General features: G+C 39.8%; 2 protein-coding genes across 2 annotated transcripts in view; both read right to left on the bottom strand.

Moving 5' to 3' along the window:
• Positions 1 to 412: 412 nt before the first annotated feature.
• Positions 413 to 3,902, bottom strand: fam98b (family with sequence similarity 98 member B). The gene is given in 9 exon segments (XM_037796297.1): positions 413 to 1,048; positions 1,050 to 1,207; positions 1,288 to 1,455; positions 1,574 to 1,690; positions 1,822 to 1,902; positions 2,152 to 2,327; positions 2,428 to 2,556; positions 3,474 to 3,622; positions 3,726 to 3,902. Coding segments are annotated over 9 exon segments (1,140 nt in total). The 5' UTR covers positions 3,764 to 3,902; the 3' UTR covers positions 413 to 924.
• A 4,709-nt stretch (positions 3,903 to 8,611) lies between these two features.
• The window catches only part of spred1 (sprouty related EVH1 domain containing 1), a 37,534-nt gene continuing 28,981 nt past the window's right edge, over positions 8,612 to 17,164 (bottom strand). The window contains exons 5-6 of the mRNA XM_037746294.1: positions 14,024 to 14,179; positions 8,612 to 13,896 (exon numbers count right to left, since the gene is read on the bottom strand). Of these exons, the coding sequence (XP_037602222.1) occupies positions 13,198 to 13,896; positions 14,024 to 14,179 (855 nt within the window). The 3' untranslated portion in view covers positions 8,612 to 13,197. The remainder of the gene's footprint in view (positions 13,897 to 14,023; positions 14,180 to 17,164) is intronic.

Genomic DNA, 17,164 nt, shown 5'->3' with positions numbered 1-17,164 from the left:
GTCCGAAAAGATACATACTACTGTTTATTCACACTAAAGTATGTTGAACAATAGTACACATATTGAGTATGTAGTGGATAGTATGCGATTTCGGACACAGCCACTCATTGTGCGTTCCAATACCCATACTATACTACCATACTATTTAGTATGCCAGAAAGATTTAGTATGTCCTAATACGCAGTATGCCAAAAATACCATGATGTCCTAGTACATCCGGTTGCATTTTGCAGTATGCAAGCCAGCATGCTTTTCTGTTTATTCTGACCCACAATCCTCTCTGCAGCGGCTATATGAGCAAGAGGGTCAAGATGCAATGTTATGACAAAGTAGTATGCCCCAATTGTATGCATACTCCATGCAACAGTACGTACTCTATAAGGGCAGCTGCAGTATGTACTAAAAGTTTTTAAAAAAGTATGCGATTTGGAACATAGTCCTCCATTCCTATTGTGCATTGCATTGTGGGAGAATAGGGTCTTTCAACAAGACGCTCAAATTTTTTTTTAGTACCCTTACTGAATAAATTAAGCGTACTTAAAACAGTCACTTTAACAGTGTGAAAACAATACATACTAAAATCCTCCTTAGAATTAGTATGGACTTGAGACACAGTTACAGTATTATGGCCCAGTGCAGATGTTCAATCATTTGTCATTTGTACTTGTACAAAAAAAGTACTCGTAATGATGTCATGGTATTACTGGTATTTAAAAAAAGCAAAATGAAACACTAATAAAAATAAAAAAAAATATGCGCATTTTGCATCATCTAAATGAGGAAGAGTTTCACTGCCATCACATAAAAAAAACGTGTTTTCTCCCTCCATAGAAAACACGGAAAAAAACAGAATTGAGTTCATGTCAAACACGACATCCGGATCACTTTAAATAATACCAACGCAAAAAAATGTGCGAGCAAAAACTAATACTGGTACCGTCCTCTCTTTCCTCCATGTCCACCATGTCCTCCTTGGTTCCATCCACCTCCTCCTCCCCAACCACCACCACCACCACCACCTCCTCCTCCTCCTCCTCCTCCTCCTCCATCCTCCTCCTCCTCTTCCACCACCTCCACCTCTTCCACCACCGCGGCCTCCCCAACCACCTCCTCCATCTTGTCGTTTTTGCCAGGGTGGCATCTCAGGAGGCGGGGCATGTATCTCTGAGGGTCGTCCTCCTCTGTCCGGGACTCTCCCCATCAGAATCTGTAGATAAGAGATGTTGTGTCAGAAAGAAAACATCAAGTCATTCACTGAGAGAGAGAGGGGGAAAAGTTCTCCTATACCTTGTTGACTGCACACGCCGTCTTCTCCCTGCTGGAGCCGCTGCTGGTCTTCACCACGTTGCAGATGTCTTCTCTGGCGGCCAGCAGATTAGCCATGTCCACCGTGGACTGCGGCCTCAGAGAGTGTCTCCTGGGCTGGTAAGCCCTCGCCATGCTGTCCACCTTTACCTGACAAACCACAGAGGCACACATACGATAAAAATCTGCTTTTACTCCCATCATTTTCATCAGTTTAGACTTTTTTTTATGATTGAGAAAGAGGGCAATCAAACGTGATTAAACGTGCCTTGGCTCTGTCCGACCACCCGAATGACTGAACTGTGACGTCCAGCCGTTTGATCAGCATCCTGCGCCGACACTCGTACTCTGAGGACAGAGCTGTGTTTATGTTGTGCAACTTCTCCTGCAGAGATAAAAACAAAAAAAAAAAGCCCAAATGAGTTGAACACACTTTTTTACATGTTACAAATCACAAACCAGCAACTCATATATACATACAGACATATTAGTTCATATTTCAGTTCATCTACTTACCCATTGTTCACTGAGTAGAGATTTCTTTAATACTGGCTTTTCAATGGAGCCATTTGGAAGATCTTTAAGTACTTTATCAACCTACAATCACACACAAAGTATTACATGCATTAAGCACAATATACAGGAAGTAAAAACAATGAAGCTGTCATATCTAAAACAACACAATACAATACGTGGTTGGGAATATTTATTCCATACTACAATGTTCAAACCAGCATGCACAACAACTACACTTTTTATTTGCCTTTGAGTGACAACAAAGACTCTCTCAGGGTAAATATGGTGGCCCTGATATAAGTGTACTTTAATAGCATTAAATAGTCCCACCTTGTCTTGGACTTGAGAGAAAACTCCCGCTGCGTCCTGTCCTCTGGGCTCTGGTAGGTTCAGTGTTTGACAGATTGCCAGGAGCTCCTGACACACCGGACTCTCTTCTTGTTGTTTGTGAGCGACTCCTCTGCTCCTCACAATCTGAGCTGCCTGGAGCTCGGAGCTTAGAAACACTTAATAACAAAACAGAAAAATCATATTCTTAAGTTACTGACCACACGGAGAACTTTTAGCACAACAATTGGAATAAAGGAGCACGATTTGATTACATACAGACAAACTTGAGATGATCTTTTGCAGTTCGCACACCGCCCTTGAGAATCCCTGAAACGGCTTCTTCGTGAGGACAGTGCAGCTCTTTAAGCAAACCACTCATCTCCACCTGGAGGCTGTCCATGTCGTCTGGAGGGAGGACAGAGAGGAGATCTAGCAAATTGCACGTGGTTTGGTGCGATACACAATAACTAGGTTTTGAAGCATGAATGAAGTGTTTTGGGTGAATTACTACCTTTTTGCAGACATGCAATAGAGTTGCCATGTGACATCACAACTAAACTGGGGAAAAAAAGTTCGGAAACTTGTGTTTGGTGGATTATTTCTCTGTTGTTACAATGCTAATTGGCATTGTACTTTACATGGTTGGAAAGCCTGTTTATTTACCTTCACAATGATGTCCAACTTGTAAGGATCATGCATTTGTGTTATGAGCAGCACAGCTGATTATGTGGGGGACAAGACATATTGGCTATTTTACATTTTATTCATTTAATACACCATCATGAGCCTCAGTGTGAACGTGTGACGTGGTTGGTGACCAGTATGAGGAGGAGGTGCCAGGCTGTTGTGGCTGCATATGGTTCTTCCACCGATACTGAGGCTCCTGACGGTGTATTCAATGAATAAAGAGTAAAATTGCCAATATGTCTTGTTTGTTCCTTGTTACTGATAGAGAGTTCAATCATCCAATCCACCAAACAACTCAAAACAAGAGTCAATACCAACAGGACAATACACTGTTTACCATTGACAGAGCATTTTGGCAAATTTTTCTTGGGCGCTACCCACATAATCAGCTGTGCTGCTCATCCCACAAATGCATGATCCTTACAAGTTGGACAGACTGTGAAGGCTTTACAACGATGTAAAATGCAATGCCAATTAGCATTGTAACAACAGAGGAATAATCCACCAAACACAAATTTCCAAACTTTTTTTTCCCCAGTTTATATTGCATGCCAATTGCACTTACAGTTTAAGAGAAAGTTAAGTTAAGCTTTTAAGCATCAGAATCAGGTGTGAATGTGATGTATGTGGCTCACCTGGACCGGAAGTGATGCTCTCCTCCAGGTCACACAGAGGCTTTAAACTGGATGCCAGCCACCTGCACAGCTCCACAAACTCTGGTGAGGACAGGCCTCCCTCTGCGGCTCCCAGCAGAGACTTCTCCTCCAGCAGAGGACCGGTGTATCTGAGAGAGAGAGGTGAGGCATTAAAGCCACGCTTGTCTTCTATAAACACACAGACAGTGAGAGCATGACGGTGACAGTGAGGATAACAGTGGATTAGTTTACCCGAGCTGCTCCAGCGAGTCCAGAATGTCGCTCTCCATCGCTGGATCTGTCTTTTATATGTGTTAGTCTACTGAACACATGACAACACGGTCAACATGAACAGGTTTTGCACTCATTCATTTCTGCAGCGCTCTCATGCTTCCTTCCTTGCAAGTTCCGGTGTACTCCGTATGTGAGCCGGAGTGAAACGTGCGACTTTGAAAACTTTTGGTTCCGCCGCAATGGTTCCGCCCCAAATATAACAATTACAGTAGACCAGGGGTCTGCATTGGATTTTTAAAATGGAAATTAATAACTATAATAATATATATAAAAATAATAATAACTGTTTTTTGTTTACATTTCATTTTTATTTATCATTGTTGTAGGTCTATGGTACGATGGAGTATTAGGGCCACATTGAGGAAAAAAAATAAATCGGAGATTTCAAGAATAAATTCACAATATTACGAGAATAAAGTCATAATATTATAAAGTAGTAATTTTACTTGTTATTTTCTTTTTTTCAAGTAAAGTTATGACTTTATTCTCGTAATATTACGACTTTTTTATCTCGTAAAGTTACGACTTTTTTCTTCTTTAAGTTATGACTATATTCTCGTAATATTACGACTTTTTTATCTCGTAAAGTTACGACTTTTTTCTTCGTTAAGTTATGACTATATTCTCGTAATATTACGACTTTTTTATCTCGTAAAGTTACGACTTTTTTCTTCGTTAAGTTATGACTATATTCTCGTAATATTACGACTTTTTTATCTCATAAAGTTACGACTTTTTTCTTCGTTAAGTTATGACTATATTCTCGTAATATTACGACTTTTTTATCTCGTAAAGTTACGACTTTTTTCTTCGTTAAGTTATGACTATATTCTCGTAATATTACGACTTTTTTATCTCGTAAAGTTACGACTTTTTTCTTCGTTAAGTTATGACTATATTCTCGTAATATTACGACTTTTTTATCTCGTAAAGTTACGACTTTTTTCTTCTTTAAGTTATGACTATATTCTCGTAATATTACAACTTTTTTATCTCGTAAAGTTACGACTTTTTTCTTCGTTAAGTTATGACTATATTCTCGTAATATTACGACTTTTTTATCTCGTAAAGTTACGACTTTTTTCTCGTAATATTACGACTTTTTTTCTCGTAAATTATGACTTTTTTCTCGTAATATTACGACTTTTTTTCTTGTAAGGTTATGACTTTTTTCTTCGTTAAGTTATGACTATATTCTCGTAATATTACGACTTTTTTATCTCGTAAAGTTACGACTTTTTTCTCGTAATATTACGACTTTTTTTCTCGTAAATTATGACTTTTTTCTCGTAATATTACGACTTTTTTTCTTGTAAAGTTATGACTTTTTTCTTCGTTAAGTTATGACTATATTCTCGTAATATTACGACTTTTTTATCTCATAAAGTTACGACTTTTTTCTCGTAATATTACGACTTTTTTTCTCGTAAATTATGACTTTATTCTTGTAATATTACGACTTTTATTCTCGTACAGTTATGACTTTATTCTCGTAATATTACAATTTCTTTTCTTGTAAAGTTATGACTTTATTTTCTTAATGTTACAACTTTTTTTCTCGTAATATTAAGACTTTATTCTGGAAATCTCAGATGTTTTTTCCCTCAATGTGGCCCTAATACTCCGTAGTACATTTGGCCCTCACTGCATTAGATTTATATACTATATACTTAGACTATAAACTGTGTTACCTTCATCACAATGCTCAAATGTTTTGCCGCTCCAGACATATTTTTTCAGCAGGGAATGAAGTTAGCACCTGCCAAATACAGGGTAAATGTTGGTTGTGGCAGGTGGAAATTTCAGGTCACCTGCCACCATGGCAGGTTTTCCTTATATTAAGAAATATTATTTTTAAAAAGCAATTCTAAAGCCTAAATTAAATATATGGTAACCCTTCATTTTACAGGTCCACAAATTTCATGGTAATTAGGTGATAATTAGCAAGTAACCTATTTGAAATTTCTTCGGAATTACTGCCAAATTACCCCAATATTTACCTATACATTTATTGAAAATTAAATTCTGCTATTTCTCAATAGCTGGTAATTTATTTAATACATTTCCAGGAAAAGAATAAAAAGTGAATTGATATGCTGTATGTCCATGTCTGTTGGTCAATAGATAATAATTAGCAAATAACTTCTTTGAAATGTGTTTTAAAACTCCCTGAATCATGACATTAGCTACCAGGTTACATTTGTGTAGACAATAAGTCACACAATGGCGAGATTTGTGCTGATCAGAAGTGTCCTCTATTACTTTTGGTTTTCCACCTCCGATGAAGAGCAGCGTCTAAGGGCCCTATTTTAACGATTACATACTATTTTAGCATAGAATTATTAAATCATGTTAATAATAAAGTCATTTTTGATAAATTGAGGTAAATATTGGGGTAATTTGGCAGTAATTCCAAAGAATTTTCAAATAGGTTACTTGGTAATTATCACTTAATTACCATGAAATTTGCGGACCTGTAAAATGAAGTGTTACCAAATATAGTCATGCATTACGGTTACATGATATATTCCATAATTCTACAGTCTGTTACCACTGACTCAGTGTTTACAATTTTAAAGCGTTTCAGAAGTGGCAGACAAAATAAAGGAGTGGCCGGTAGAAATGTTCAGTGACCTGCCACAGTGGCAGTTGAGGAAAACGGTTAGTTTCAGACCCTGGTGGGGAGTAGTGAACTACATGTAATTAAACTAGTAGTTAAATCTACATTCATATTTGTACAGTGATTCAAGTAGCTAAATTACTTTTTTTTGGTCATTTTTTGTCTAGTTATCTATTGAAACTACAAACTATTTTGGGCCATAAAGGTAAGGAATGATTTTTTATTATTATTTTACCATTGCTTCTACTGTAATTGAGCCCCTTTTGATCAGCCCTGCCCACCCTTTCTATTTAAATGCATTCACCATGCAGCCACCACCACACACCTGACCTTTCACCTTTCACCTGTCTTCAACAAAATTACAAATTTGCTAATTTATACTCACTTATGTTTATATTTAAGCCTTATATTTCAACTGCACTATTTTATGCCTTAGATTAAGATAAGATAAGATAAGATAAGATATTCCTTTATTAGTCCTGCTGTGTGGAAGTTTGCAGTGTACAGCAGCAAAGGGGATAGTGCAAAAAACAAGATGCATCAGCTAACACAGTAAAAAAAGAGCTAAACAAAGTGTAACAAAATATGAACCATTTAAATAGAAGGAAGTATAAAAATAGGAGCAATATATACAGTATTGACAATAAACAGACTATTAACAAAATTCCAATTATCATTTTCCTTTTAAAAAATGTCCAATTATCATTTTACTTTTGCTTGTGTGATTTCACCTTTTATGTTTACATATTTAATGAGCATTGTTGAAGGAACCTGAAACCAAAGATTTTCATTGCCAGTGATCTGCTTTGCATGAATTGACAAATGACAAATAACAAACCTTGAACGACCTTTCTGTAGGCTAGTGCCTGCATGTGCAAAAGGTTGGGCGTTGCTCAGTGCGCACACAGCGACGGCGTCATCATCTTCACTTAGTTTAACTTAAAGATTGTTTTAGTTGTTAAGATTGTACAAGTCGGAGGTTACAAAACTGACGAGTAAGACAACAGGCCCTTTGTTTTTAGACCAGTGCTCAAGTCGGTCAAACGGTGTAAAAAAAAGTGCAGGTTAAAATCTTTTAGTGTGGTATTTTATTTTCTTGGTTTATGTATGTCCTGTGAACAAGTGGGCACGTATATGTATTATATTTTATTATAATTTTGTATCACATATACATTATCAATTTGATCATTTTTTACAAAGTAGTTTGAACTACTTTTTTCTAAGTAGCTTTAGTTAACCAAACTAGATGTCTCCCTAGGGTATCTTTGCTGTAGTTCAACTTCTTACAGTGTGAAGTAATTGGTAGCTTGCAAAGCAATGCTTTCAAAGTAGCTTCCCCAACACTGGATAGAAAACTCCAATTTAAAATTCAGAAATTTACCCACATTTTAGCAATGAAATGTTTCAACAGTAAAGGTATTCACTGTGAAGTATGGCTCTTGTCAGAGTGTTAACTTATTGATGCATTAATGAAGAAAATTCTAAAAATTGTTAATAGGAAATGATGTGTATGGGTTAGAGAAAGCAGTTTCTCTGTAACTTGTGCCAATTTAAATCGCATTCTTCTTAAACATAATCACCAATATAATACAGTGTCTTGTCACCTCCTTGAAGCCTTTGGAGTAGGGCTCCAACTAGTGATTATTTTCATTATCAGTTAATCTATTTTTTCCCCTAAATTAATCATGAAGTCTATAAAAATGCCAGAAAATAGAGAAAAAAAAGCCTGTCACAATTTCTTTGAGCCCAAGTTGACGTCTTCAAATGTCTTGTTTTGTCTGACCAACGGTACAAAACTTAAACATACAGAGGATCAGCATATTACTGTCACACATTTATGAAGCTGAACCAAATAATGTTCGGCATTTTTGCTTGACAATTGACCTAAACGACCCACACATTAATTGATAATCAGAATTGTAGCAGATATGTTTTCTGTTAGAACAAATAGTTTCAGCTCTACTTTTCATATTTCCGGTCAAATTTAGCCGTCTGGATTTTACACACATTAGTACCGGCGTGTCTTTGAAAATGCAGAAGTAGAATTTGCTGGAGATTTCAGTCTTGATAGTTGAACTACTAAAAGAGGAAGAAGGATATTTAAATGGACTCCTAATCACAGTACACTTGCACAGCATGTGCACTCGGGTTTGTCTTCGCGATACAACACTCCTTTCTGTTCAAAGGATTGATTTACAAGAAACACAATGATGCCTACACAGCAAAAGATTAAAACTCACCATTTTATTATGATAATGTTATTTGATATGTCAAATTACAAGTGTATGATGTAACATAAAAACAGTTACAAACATATGTATGCATATTTACATTATATATTTATGAAAAGTAACGAGCTACATCTGTATAAAGAAAATACAACTATGACATGAGTTATTGGGACTATAAATCATATACTTGGTATTCTCGAACCATGAGAAGAAATACCTAGACGTATTGAATGAAACCAACAGAACCAGAACGAGAGATGTTAAATTATAAAATGGAAACTAGGATGGACGTGAGGCACTTTTTTGAGGTTGTCAGGATGTGAAAGCCGATGGCACTAAGAAACTTCAAGGGGGGAAAAAATAGATGCACAGGAAAGAAATATATACAAAGAGAGAGTGAAAGAAAAAGGAAAGAAAACAGGCAGTGTTTACAGAATAGTTAAGAGTAGTACCATTTATACTGCAAGTTTCAAAACACAAATGTCTTCCACTATTTAGAACTAATCACATAAATGTTACATCAAGCGCTGTAAGATGAAAAAAAGCTTACATATAGTATCATCAGTGCACCAAAGCATCGGAGAATTGAAACATAACCACTCAACTGCTGTGAAAAGTAACCGTTTTTAAAACAATACACTGAAGAGAAACAGGTTTATATAGCTTTTTTTCTTTTTGTTTAATCTACACAATGTCAAGAATGTACACTTGTATATGCATTCCCCAAAGATATGCACACTTTTCCAAGATTGAAAGAGGATAAAAGACTAGCAGCAAAGTGGTTAAAACTGAAGTCTTATATAATGCAGGTCAAAAAAATATATATATTAAAGCAGACAGACACATGTTGCATATATAATACAGTACATGACAGGAAGTTGCACTGTGCTGGTTAATGCAGAATGAGAAGTGTTATTTCAGCATTCTCTACACTTTGTATAAATGCACGTCCTACATTTTTGCTTCTCAGCCAGCAAGTTTTAATCAGGTTCATCAAACCTTGGTTCAGCTTGCAATAACGCAGGGCATATCCAATTACAATGGGAGAATATGACAACCAACCAAACATTTGGTTACACACCATCCCCGCACGCACACGGCCAGCAAACTAACACACACACACACACACACACACACACACACAGTCGTGGGCACACATGAACGCACGTATATAGTAACATTCGCGCACCCACACACATGCACATCACACAGAGCAATCAAACATTTAAAAACTCACTGTCATGGTTATATGCTGTTGGAGAATTAGGGTTTAACAGTCGTTCATAGCTGATTTTTCTCTGTCAACACAATAAAATTAGTGATTGTATCTAGCAGCTTTATATGCATGTATGTATATATATATTTATATATCAAACTTTTGAAACAAGTGGACTGCCACTACTGTACCGTGTTAGCACTATCCTTCCTTCTACCGTACAAAACTAGAGAGAAACTCTATTAGAAGCTCAATAGTCATTTCCATCCTCTACTTTTCAATGTGAAATAATACTAAAAGGTGACCTATGTACATAATGCTGTCAATTGAAGCTACAGTATATGCTGACAGCAACGATAAATACAGCTCTATCTTTAAAAATTTCAAAGACAAAAAGAAAAAGCTGGGATTATTATTATCAGAACTTAAATATAGTGTTAAGTATTTACAGGTTTGTTTTGGAGTTTGGTACCAGGGGTTGGTCGTCTACCTATGTAGCGTTAAAGTGTCGTGTCCCGTCACTGACTCAGTCTGCAGAGAGGTCAATGTGTTTTCCCACGTTAGAAAGTTTGCATAGAAAGTAAAGGGAGCGTCGGTCGGGGGGGTGGAATTAGGAAAATAAATCTCGTCGAGGACCGAGGCGCCACTACGTTATTTTTTTAACTAGGAGTGACGGGAGGTGAGAGGAGATGCATATCTGTTAGCAACAGCACATGGGATGTTGTATCAAATCTGCTGTTAAATACTGAGGCGAATCACAATTAGCACTAATTTCAAACATTAGTTTGGGGATAACTTCATCAGTTATTGCAGCCAGACGTCCAAAACTGATGGGAATTTGTTGTTGTTCAGACTAGTTTTGAATCAACAATGGTCTTGTGAGCAAGATAATTTAAAGTGTTCTACTCTTTTGGGTGGGAAATCAAACACAAACTAGACTCCCTGTTTCCCAAAGGATCTTTTAAAGGAGTTTGACCTTTGGGGAATTATGCTTATTTACTCTCTTGTTGAGAGTTAGATGAGAGGATTGATACCACGCTGTTAAATATGAATACAGAGCCAGCAGCTGCTTAGCTTAGCTTAGCTTAGCTTAGCATAAAGACTGGAAGCAAGCTAGCCTGGCTCTGTCCAAAGATAACAAAGTCCTCCTACCACCACCACCGCTAAAGCTCACTAACTAACACATTTTATATATTGTTTAATCTAAAAAAACAAAGTGTAACAATGACAAGATGCGGTTCTACGGGGGGTTATGTGTGGGACTATTTCTTCTTCAGGCACGGTAACTTCCGAGAGTTTTTGCATGGCAACCTCATGGTGACAACGGGACTCCAGGAAGTCCCTGTGCCCATCCGAGAAATAGTCCCACACTTGACAACCAAGTAAAACAACAAACTATCATTTTTACACTTGTAATATGTGTTAATTAGTGAGCTTTAGCGGTGGTGGGAGGAGGATTTTGTTACATTTGGACAGAGCCAGGCTAGCCCCATTTACGAGCTGCTAACTCCAGCTTAACAACACACAGATACAACAGTAAAATCAATCTTCTCATCCAACCTTCGGAAGGAAAACAAATACGTGAATTTCCCAAAATGTCGAACTATTCCTTTAACAGTCTCTTTTTGTTCAATAGACAAAGACGCTTCGGGAAACAGGGCAAAGTCAAAGCCTTAATCAAGTAGTCAGTGGTGACGTTACATGACACCGAATCAGCAGTGCATATGAAGACCTATGCACACACACACACACATACACATACATAACACCTTTATGTTTTTTTTTTAATAGCTAAGATACTCAGCATTCCTGAAACAATGCATTCATTCATTCAGGGCCTGTTAAATGAAGACATACGGAAGAAGGAGTGGACTTTTGAGGAACAAAGAAATACTACATTTACACAGGAAAATAAAAGAAAACAAAAAGAAACTGATTCATGGGACAAACATGGAAATTTGGAGAGGGTGCTGCAACCAAAGCTTGGAGAGCAGTGCTTTCAGGAGGGTTTTTCCCCCACGCCAAAATTGAATGTTTCAAATGTATGTACAGACAAATTTTAAAATCGGAGGGATTCTCAATAAAAGAATAACCTAATTTAAGTGCCTCATCATTTAACCCAAGGAGCACTGAAACCCCTTTTTTACTCACCGAAACAAAACTTGCTGGTTGAGCAACATTTCAGCTTTTGTTTCAAAAAAATAATTATAAAAAATGAGCAGGAAAAATAACAAATAAGAAACAAAAACACCAATTTCACTACAGCAGTAAATAACTGGACTAAAACTGAGATCCACTGGAGTAAATGAAATTGTCATGTGTCGGTTTCAATTTAAATGGTTCAAGAGGTTCTAATGCTATTTTCATGACGTGGAAAAAAAGACTATTTTGGGGAACTCGGCATGGTAAAGTCGTTACCATTTTTTTCCCTTCTAATCATGGAATCGATCCCTTTATTTTGGAATGCAATCAAATGGTCTGAATCACCTCGGGAAAGCAAGGTAATCGCTTTAACGTCTTCTTAATGAATGTCAAAATCTGCACCTTCAAAAAAAACAAGCTGTTACCTTTTTGATTTTTTTCAACATTCAATGAAAAGGAAAACAAGGAATTGGCCAAACATCCACCACAGCAACAGCTCTCAAATGTTAAAATTACACTACATCTGGTGGTTAATGTACCACAAGAATTTGAGAGGGTTACCTTTACTCTGGGTTGGGGGGGGGGTACCATTTCTAGTGCACTTTTCTCTGTCTAGTAATTACATTGTCAGCAAATGCTTAAGCCATGAAGGAAAGGCCACTGTTACCCAACTGTAAATTCACAAAAAAGCAAGAACATATCCCTTTTAGCAAACAGCAAGTAGTTTTTCTGAACGCAGAATAGTTTTGTTTTCTTTTTTTTGTCATTAAGTTGTCGCTCTCTGTACAAAAGACAATTTTCCTTCATAATGTTACACATTTCTTGTAGTAGAGTTTGTGGCCTGGCTTCGTCAATGCATGAGTGTGAATGTGAGAGAGAGGTGTGTATGGGTGTGTGTGTGTGTTTGTGTGTACAGGTGTGTTTAGTAACATCTCCAAGTCTATTAATCTTGACGCTGCCTCCTCCTCTCCTCCTCAGATTAAGCTCCTGAACTTAGCTTGATGCTCAGAGCTCCCACAAAGCATATGGTTTGTCCTCCACCGCTGCTTGTCGGCGACAAACACAAACTGAAATCTCCAAAAGCCCTCAGAGCTGGGGATCAACAACATATCACCCCGTCTGAGAGGGGAATGAAAAAAGGATGCCGGCTTTTTAATTTTCCGCTTTTATCCACTTCCTGTGTTAGCTAGCTTTGAGGGTGTCCCAGAGTCCGTCGTCGGGTCACCCCGCGGCCTTGTGCTTGCCCCCGCAGCAGCGGCAGGCCTCGCCACAGTGGTGGCAGGCGCGCAGAGGCAGGTAGCAGCACATGCAGGGCGCGATGAATGACAACGCCACCAGGGCCAGCCAGCGCAGGCAGAACTGCTCGTCGGACGTGTCACACGAGCAGGGGTCCGAGAAGTCGCCCTCGGAGTCGGACATGCAGTGGTACAGCATGCTCTCGGCGCACAGCATGCAGCTGACTTTGTAGATGCACTGCTTGATCGGGTCGGGGGCGTCTTGGCACTGCCCCCGCCAGTTGTCCTCGTGGTTGAACATCTCCCGACAGTAGATGCAGCGCGAGCGCTCGCCGTCCTCTCGCCGCCGACGGCCCTTCTTGGACTTGAGCAGGGGCGAGGGCTGAGTCTTGATGGCTGTGTCCTTGCCCAGACCCAGCCCCATACCTGTTCCAATGCCCATACCGGGGCCAGAGTGAGAGTCCCCACAAGGGCCGTCGGGAAAGAGGTACTCGCACTTCTTACTGTCCAGTTTGTGGAAGGCGGTGGGGAAGTCCATGTCCTCGCGGTCGGCCTCCTGTTTCCACATGACAGGGTGGCGGTAGTCCTCATAGCCGCGGATGAGCACGTCTTTGCGTGGGTTGATGCGAACGATCTCCTCTTCGTCCATGTGAAAGCTGACATGACGAGTCGTCTTGAAGGAGACCTTTAAATGAGGTGAAATTGAGAATTAGTTGGGACTCCACATTTTCATAACAATGAGATACAATTTTTGAGGAACTTATAATTCAAATTTTGGAGATGCGATTTAGTTGTGTGGAGGAGAGGCGGACCTGTGGAGGCAGATAGCGGCGGTTGCTGGAGGGGAACTCGTCGAAGGGTTGGGCGCGGACGTAGCAGCCCCTGAATGGCTCGGTGGAGACGACGTTGTTCAGGGGAGAGAAGGGCTCTTTCATTGGGGTACAGATGGAGGGAGGCTCGTCACACACCTAGAGAAATACAGATACAAATATAAAGTAAGTTTGATAGTTACGGGAAATTAATTTGTAGAAAAACCCATGTTTTCCCTCAGAAAGACGCACATCAAAGAAACACAAAACATCTGACGTGATTCATCAATTCACTTAAGTTAAGTATTGGTTGACGCCCTTAACATCTATCATTCTATGTCAACATCAAACCGTCAAAGCCCTGATGGTCGATTAAGTCCGTTTTCTTGACCACAACTGTTTTGACTCGGGGTGTGTAGGCCGTGTGTGTGTTCCACTTGCAACCACCAGGGGGCATCCCGTGCCCACGCTTGGCCAAATGACTGTGCTGTGTGGTGATGACTCAAGGCCCTTCTGTTAAGAACTCCCAGTTCCCATCAGCCTTGCATGTGTTCCCACAAACATTTTAACTGATGCAAAATCTACAAACACAAGCCTAAAAAAAGAGGCACTTGAAACATGCGAATAAAAAAAGAAAGAAAGAAGAGAAAACCGAGCGAACATTCCTTCCACCTCACGCCAAACGATCAGATAATTACAAGAGGTAAGCTCACTGTTGACATCAATCAGAAGGTGGTGTCTATAAATAACATCTTGTGAATGTCGGCATCAAACACAGTTTAAAATAAAACACAGCAGAAAAAGGTGTTTCTAGAAATAAAATAATAGATCCAAAAGAAGTGGTATAATACTTCAGTACTCATGGCAACAACATCAAAAGTGATGGCTATTCATGATTCATGCGTGCAGAGGTGATGAGAGATGGGGGAGGATTGTCAGTTATTACATCGAGAGCTGCGTGATGATATTTCACGTCCAGCGTTGTTTCAGCAACAACCATCTGTATAATAATTTCCAGCTACGTATGCAAATTACATGAAAATAAGCAGAATTAGGGGGTGATTAAATTCAAAGTTGTGCCTTCTTTTCTCATTACAGTCTGAAAATGATCCAAATAAACTGCAAAAATAAAGGGTCTTCGAGGTCTTCAGAAATACACAAACATGGACGCACGCCGAGTTATCTTCACACGTACGAGTTTCATCCGACCATATTCGAGCCGTTGTACACACTGGCTAGCTGTCCCTCTTTTCCCACACACACCCCGACCTCATCAAGGCAGGGTTAGTCCTCCTCTCTTCTCCTTCTCCCACCCTCTCCCTCTCTCTGCTCTGCGTGTGGAGGAGGCTGCTGGCTCTGGTTAGTCAGTGCCGTGTGTAAAGTAGCCCACGCCAGTGCTTTAACGCACAGCGGAAATCTGGTTTGCTCCCAGCTGCTGCTACAGTAATTACTGTCCTGTGGTTGCTAAGAGATGCTTCCTTTGACTTCTTTTTTTCCCTCTCTTTCTCTTCTTTTTTTCCCCTCTCTCTCTCTCTCTCTCCTCTGCTTGCTCCCCCCTACCCCCCCCTCTCTAGACTGCTAACACATGGTGTGTGTATGTGTGTGACTTTGCTCCCTCTTTGCCTCCAAACATACCAAGTGGTGTAAACGCACATCCACGGCGTCTGCAGGGGAATGTGAGGAATAGGAGACAGTGGAGGGAGAGGAGAGAAAGAACAGAACAGGAAAAAATGACTTTGTGTTCATGTGTGTGTGTGTGTGTGTGTGTGTGTGTGTGTGTGTGTGTGTGTGTGAGAAAGAGAGCGAGAGGCCAAAGAGTCTGCCGAGGGAATGTCATAAACCAGCTCCAGCTGGAGAAATGCAGCACAGAACTTAAAAAGCCAGATGACAGCTGTGTGTGTATGTGAGAGAAAGAAAGAAAGGAGGTGGTGGGGGGGGGTAGGGAGGGGGTGAAATGGGAAACAGACTTGGGCTTCCTTTTAAAGCGCTTGCCTAAGCCCCACCATTCAAAGGCATGCGTGGGGGCCAATCTGGAGCTGAGCTGACCCTAGAGATGTGGCTGGGTGAGGGAGGAGAGGAGAGGAGAGGAGAGGAGAGATGGAGGTGGTGGGAGCCAGGGGCAACCTGGCTCCACACCAACATCAGGGATCCATGCACTTCCGCCCTCAAAGGCACAGGGGCTCAGGACAGGGAAGGGCTGGGGGTCGGCCCACATACCGGAAAAACCTACAGAACATGCTAGATCTCTGCGTCGGACTGAGAAAAGAGAATGGAGAAGAAGAAGAAGAAGATGATGTGCATGCTCGGACGTTTGATCGCAAACACTGAATGGTTTATTGTCTGCATATATGTGTGTTTCTCACACTCTAAAAATAGGGCTCGGCTTAAGGCGAACCACGACTGGTGCTCATCTCTGTATCTTGTTAGCGTAAAAAACAAAGAGCCAACTTCCAGGCTGCTCTTCATGTATCCCTTTTAACAAACTGTTTGACATTATGGGGAATACGCTACTTAGCTTTTGTCGCAGAGAGTCTCATAGGCTGAATATGAAGCTACAGCTAGCAGCTGGTTATCTTAGCTTAGATTAAAGACTGGAAATGGAGGGGGGGGGGACGGCTAGCCTAGCTCTGTCCAAAGGTAACAAAACTTGCCTGCCAGCACCTCTAAAGCTCACTTATTAACATGTTGTATATTGTTTATTTAATTTGTACAACAAAAACAAAGTGTTAGTTGTGGCTCTTTTGTCCCTAACCCCCTAAATACAACCACAATATATTGTTTTTTGTGTTTTGTACTAATTAAAACAAAGTGATTTAACATGTCAATTAGTGAGCTTTGGCTGTGCCAGTAGGCGGATTTTGTTACCGTAGGACTAGGGCTTTAAGATATCGACCGAAACAACCCAGTACCAAGTAGCATCTAAATTTCTCAAGTCAAACGATCCTTTTTGTGCCCAGATCTAAGAAAGTTTTACTCTCAGTCCATAATTAACCGTTTAACCGTTAACCGACATTAAGCTTTTTAACCAATTAACGCTATCGGTTAAAACGGTTAAAAGAAATGTTAATAATTAACTCAAAAGCTGAGCAGCTCAGAGGAGCATGCTCGTCACTTTAAGGAGAATAGCTTGTCCATCTTAACAGC

This window comes from Sebastes umbrosus, chromosome 16 (genome assembly GCF_015220745.1).
Source record: "Sebastes umbrosus isolate fSebUmb1 chromosome 16, fSebUmb1.pri, whole genome shotgun sequence".
NCBI classification, from domain to species: Eukaryota; Metazoa; Chordata; class Actinopteri; order Perciformes; family Sebastidae; genus Sebastes; species Sebastes umbrosus.
This window is presented reverse-complemented; position numbering and strand designations above follow the sequence as displayed.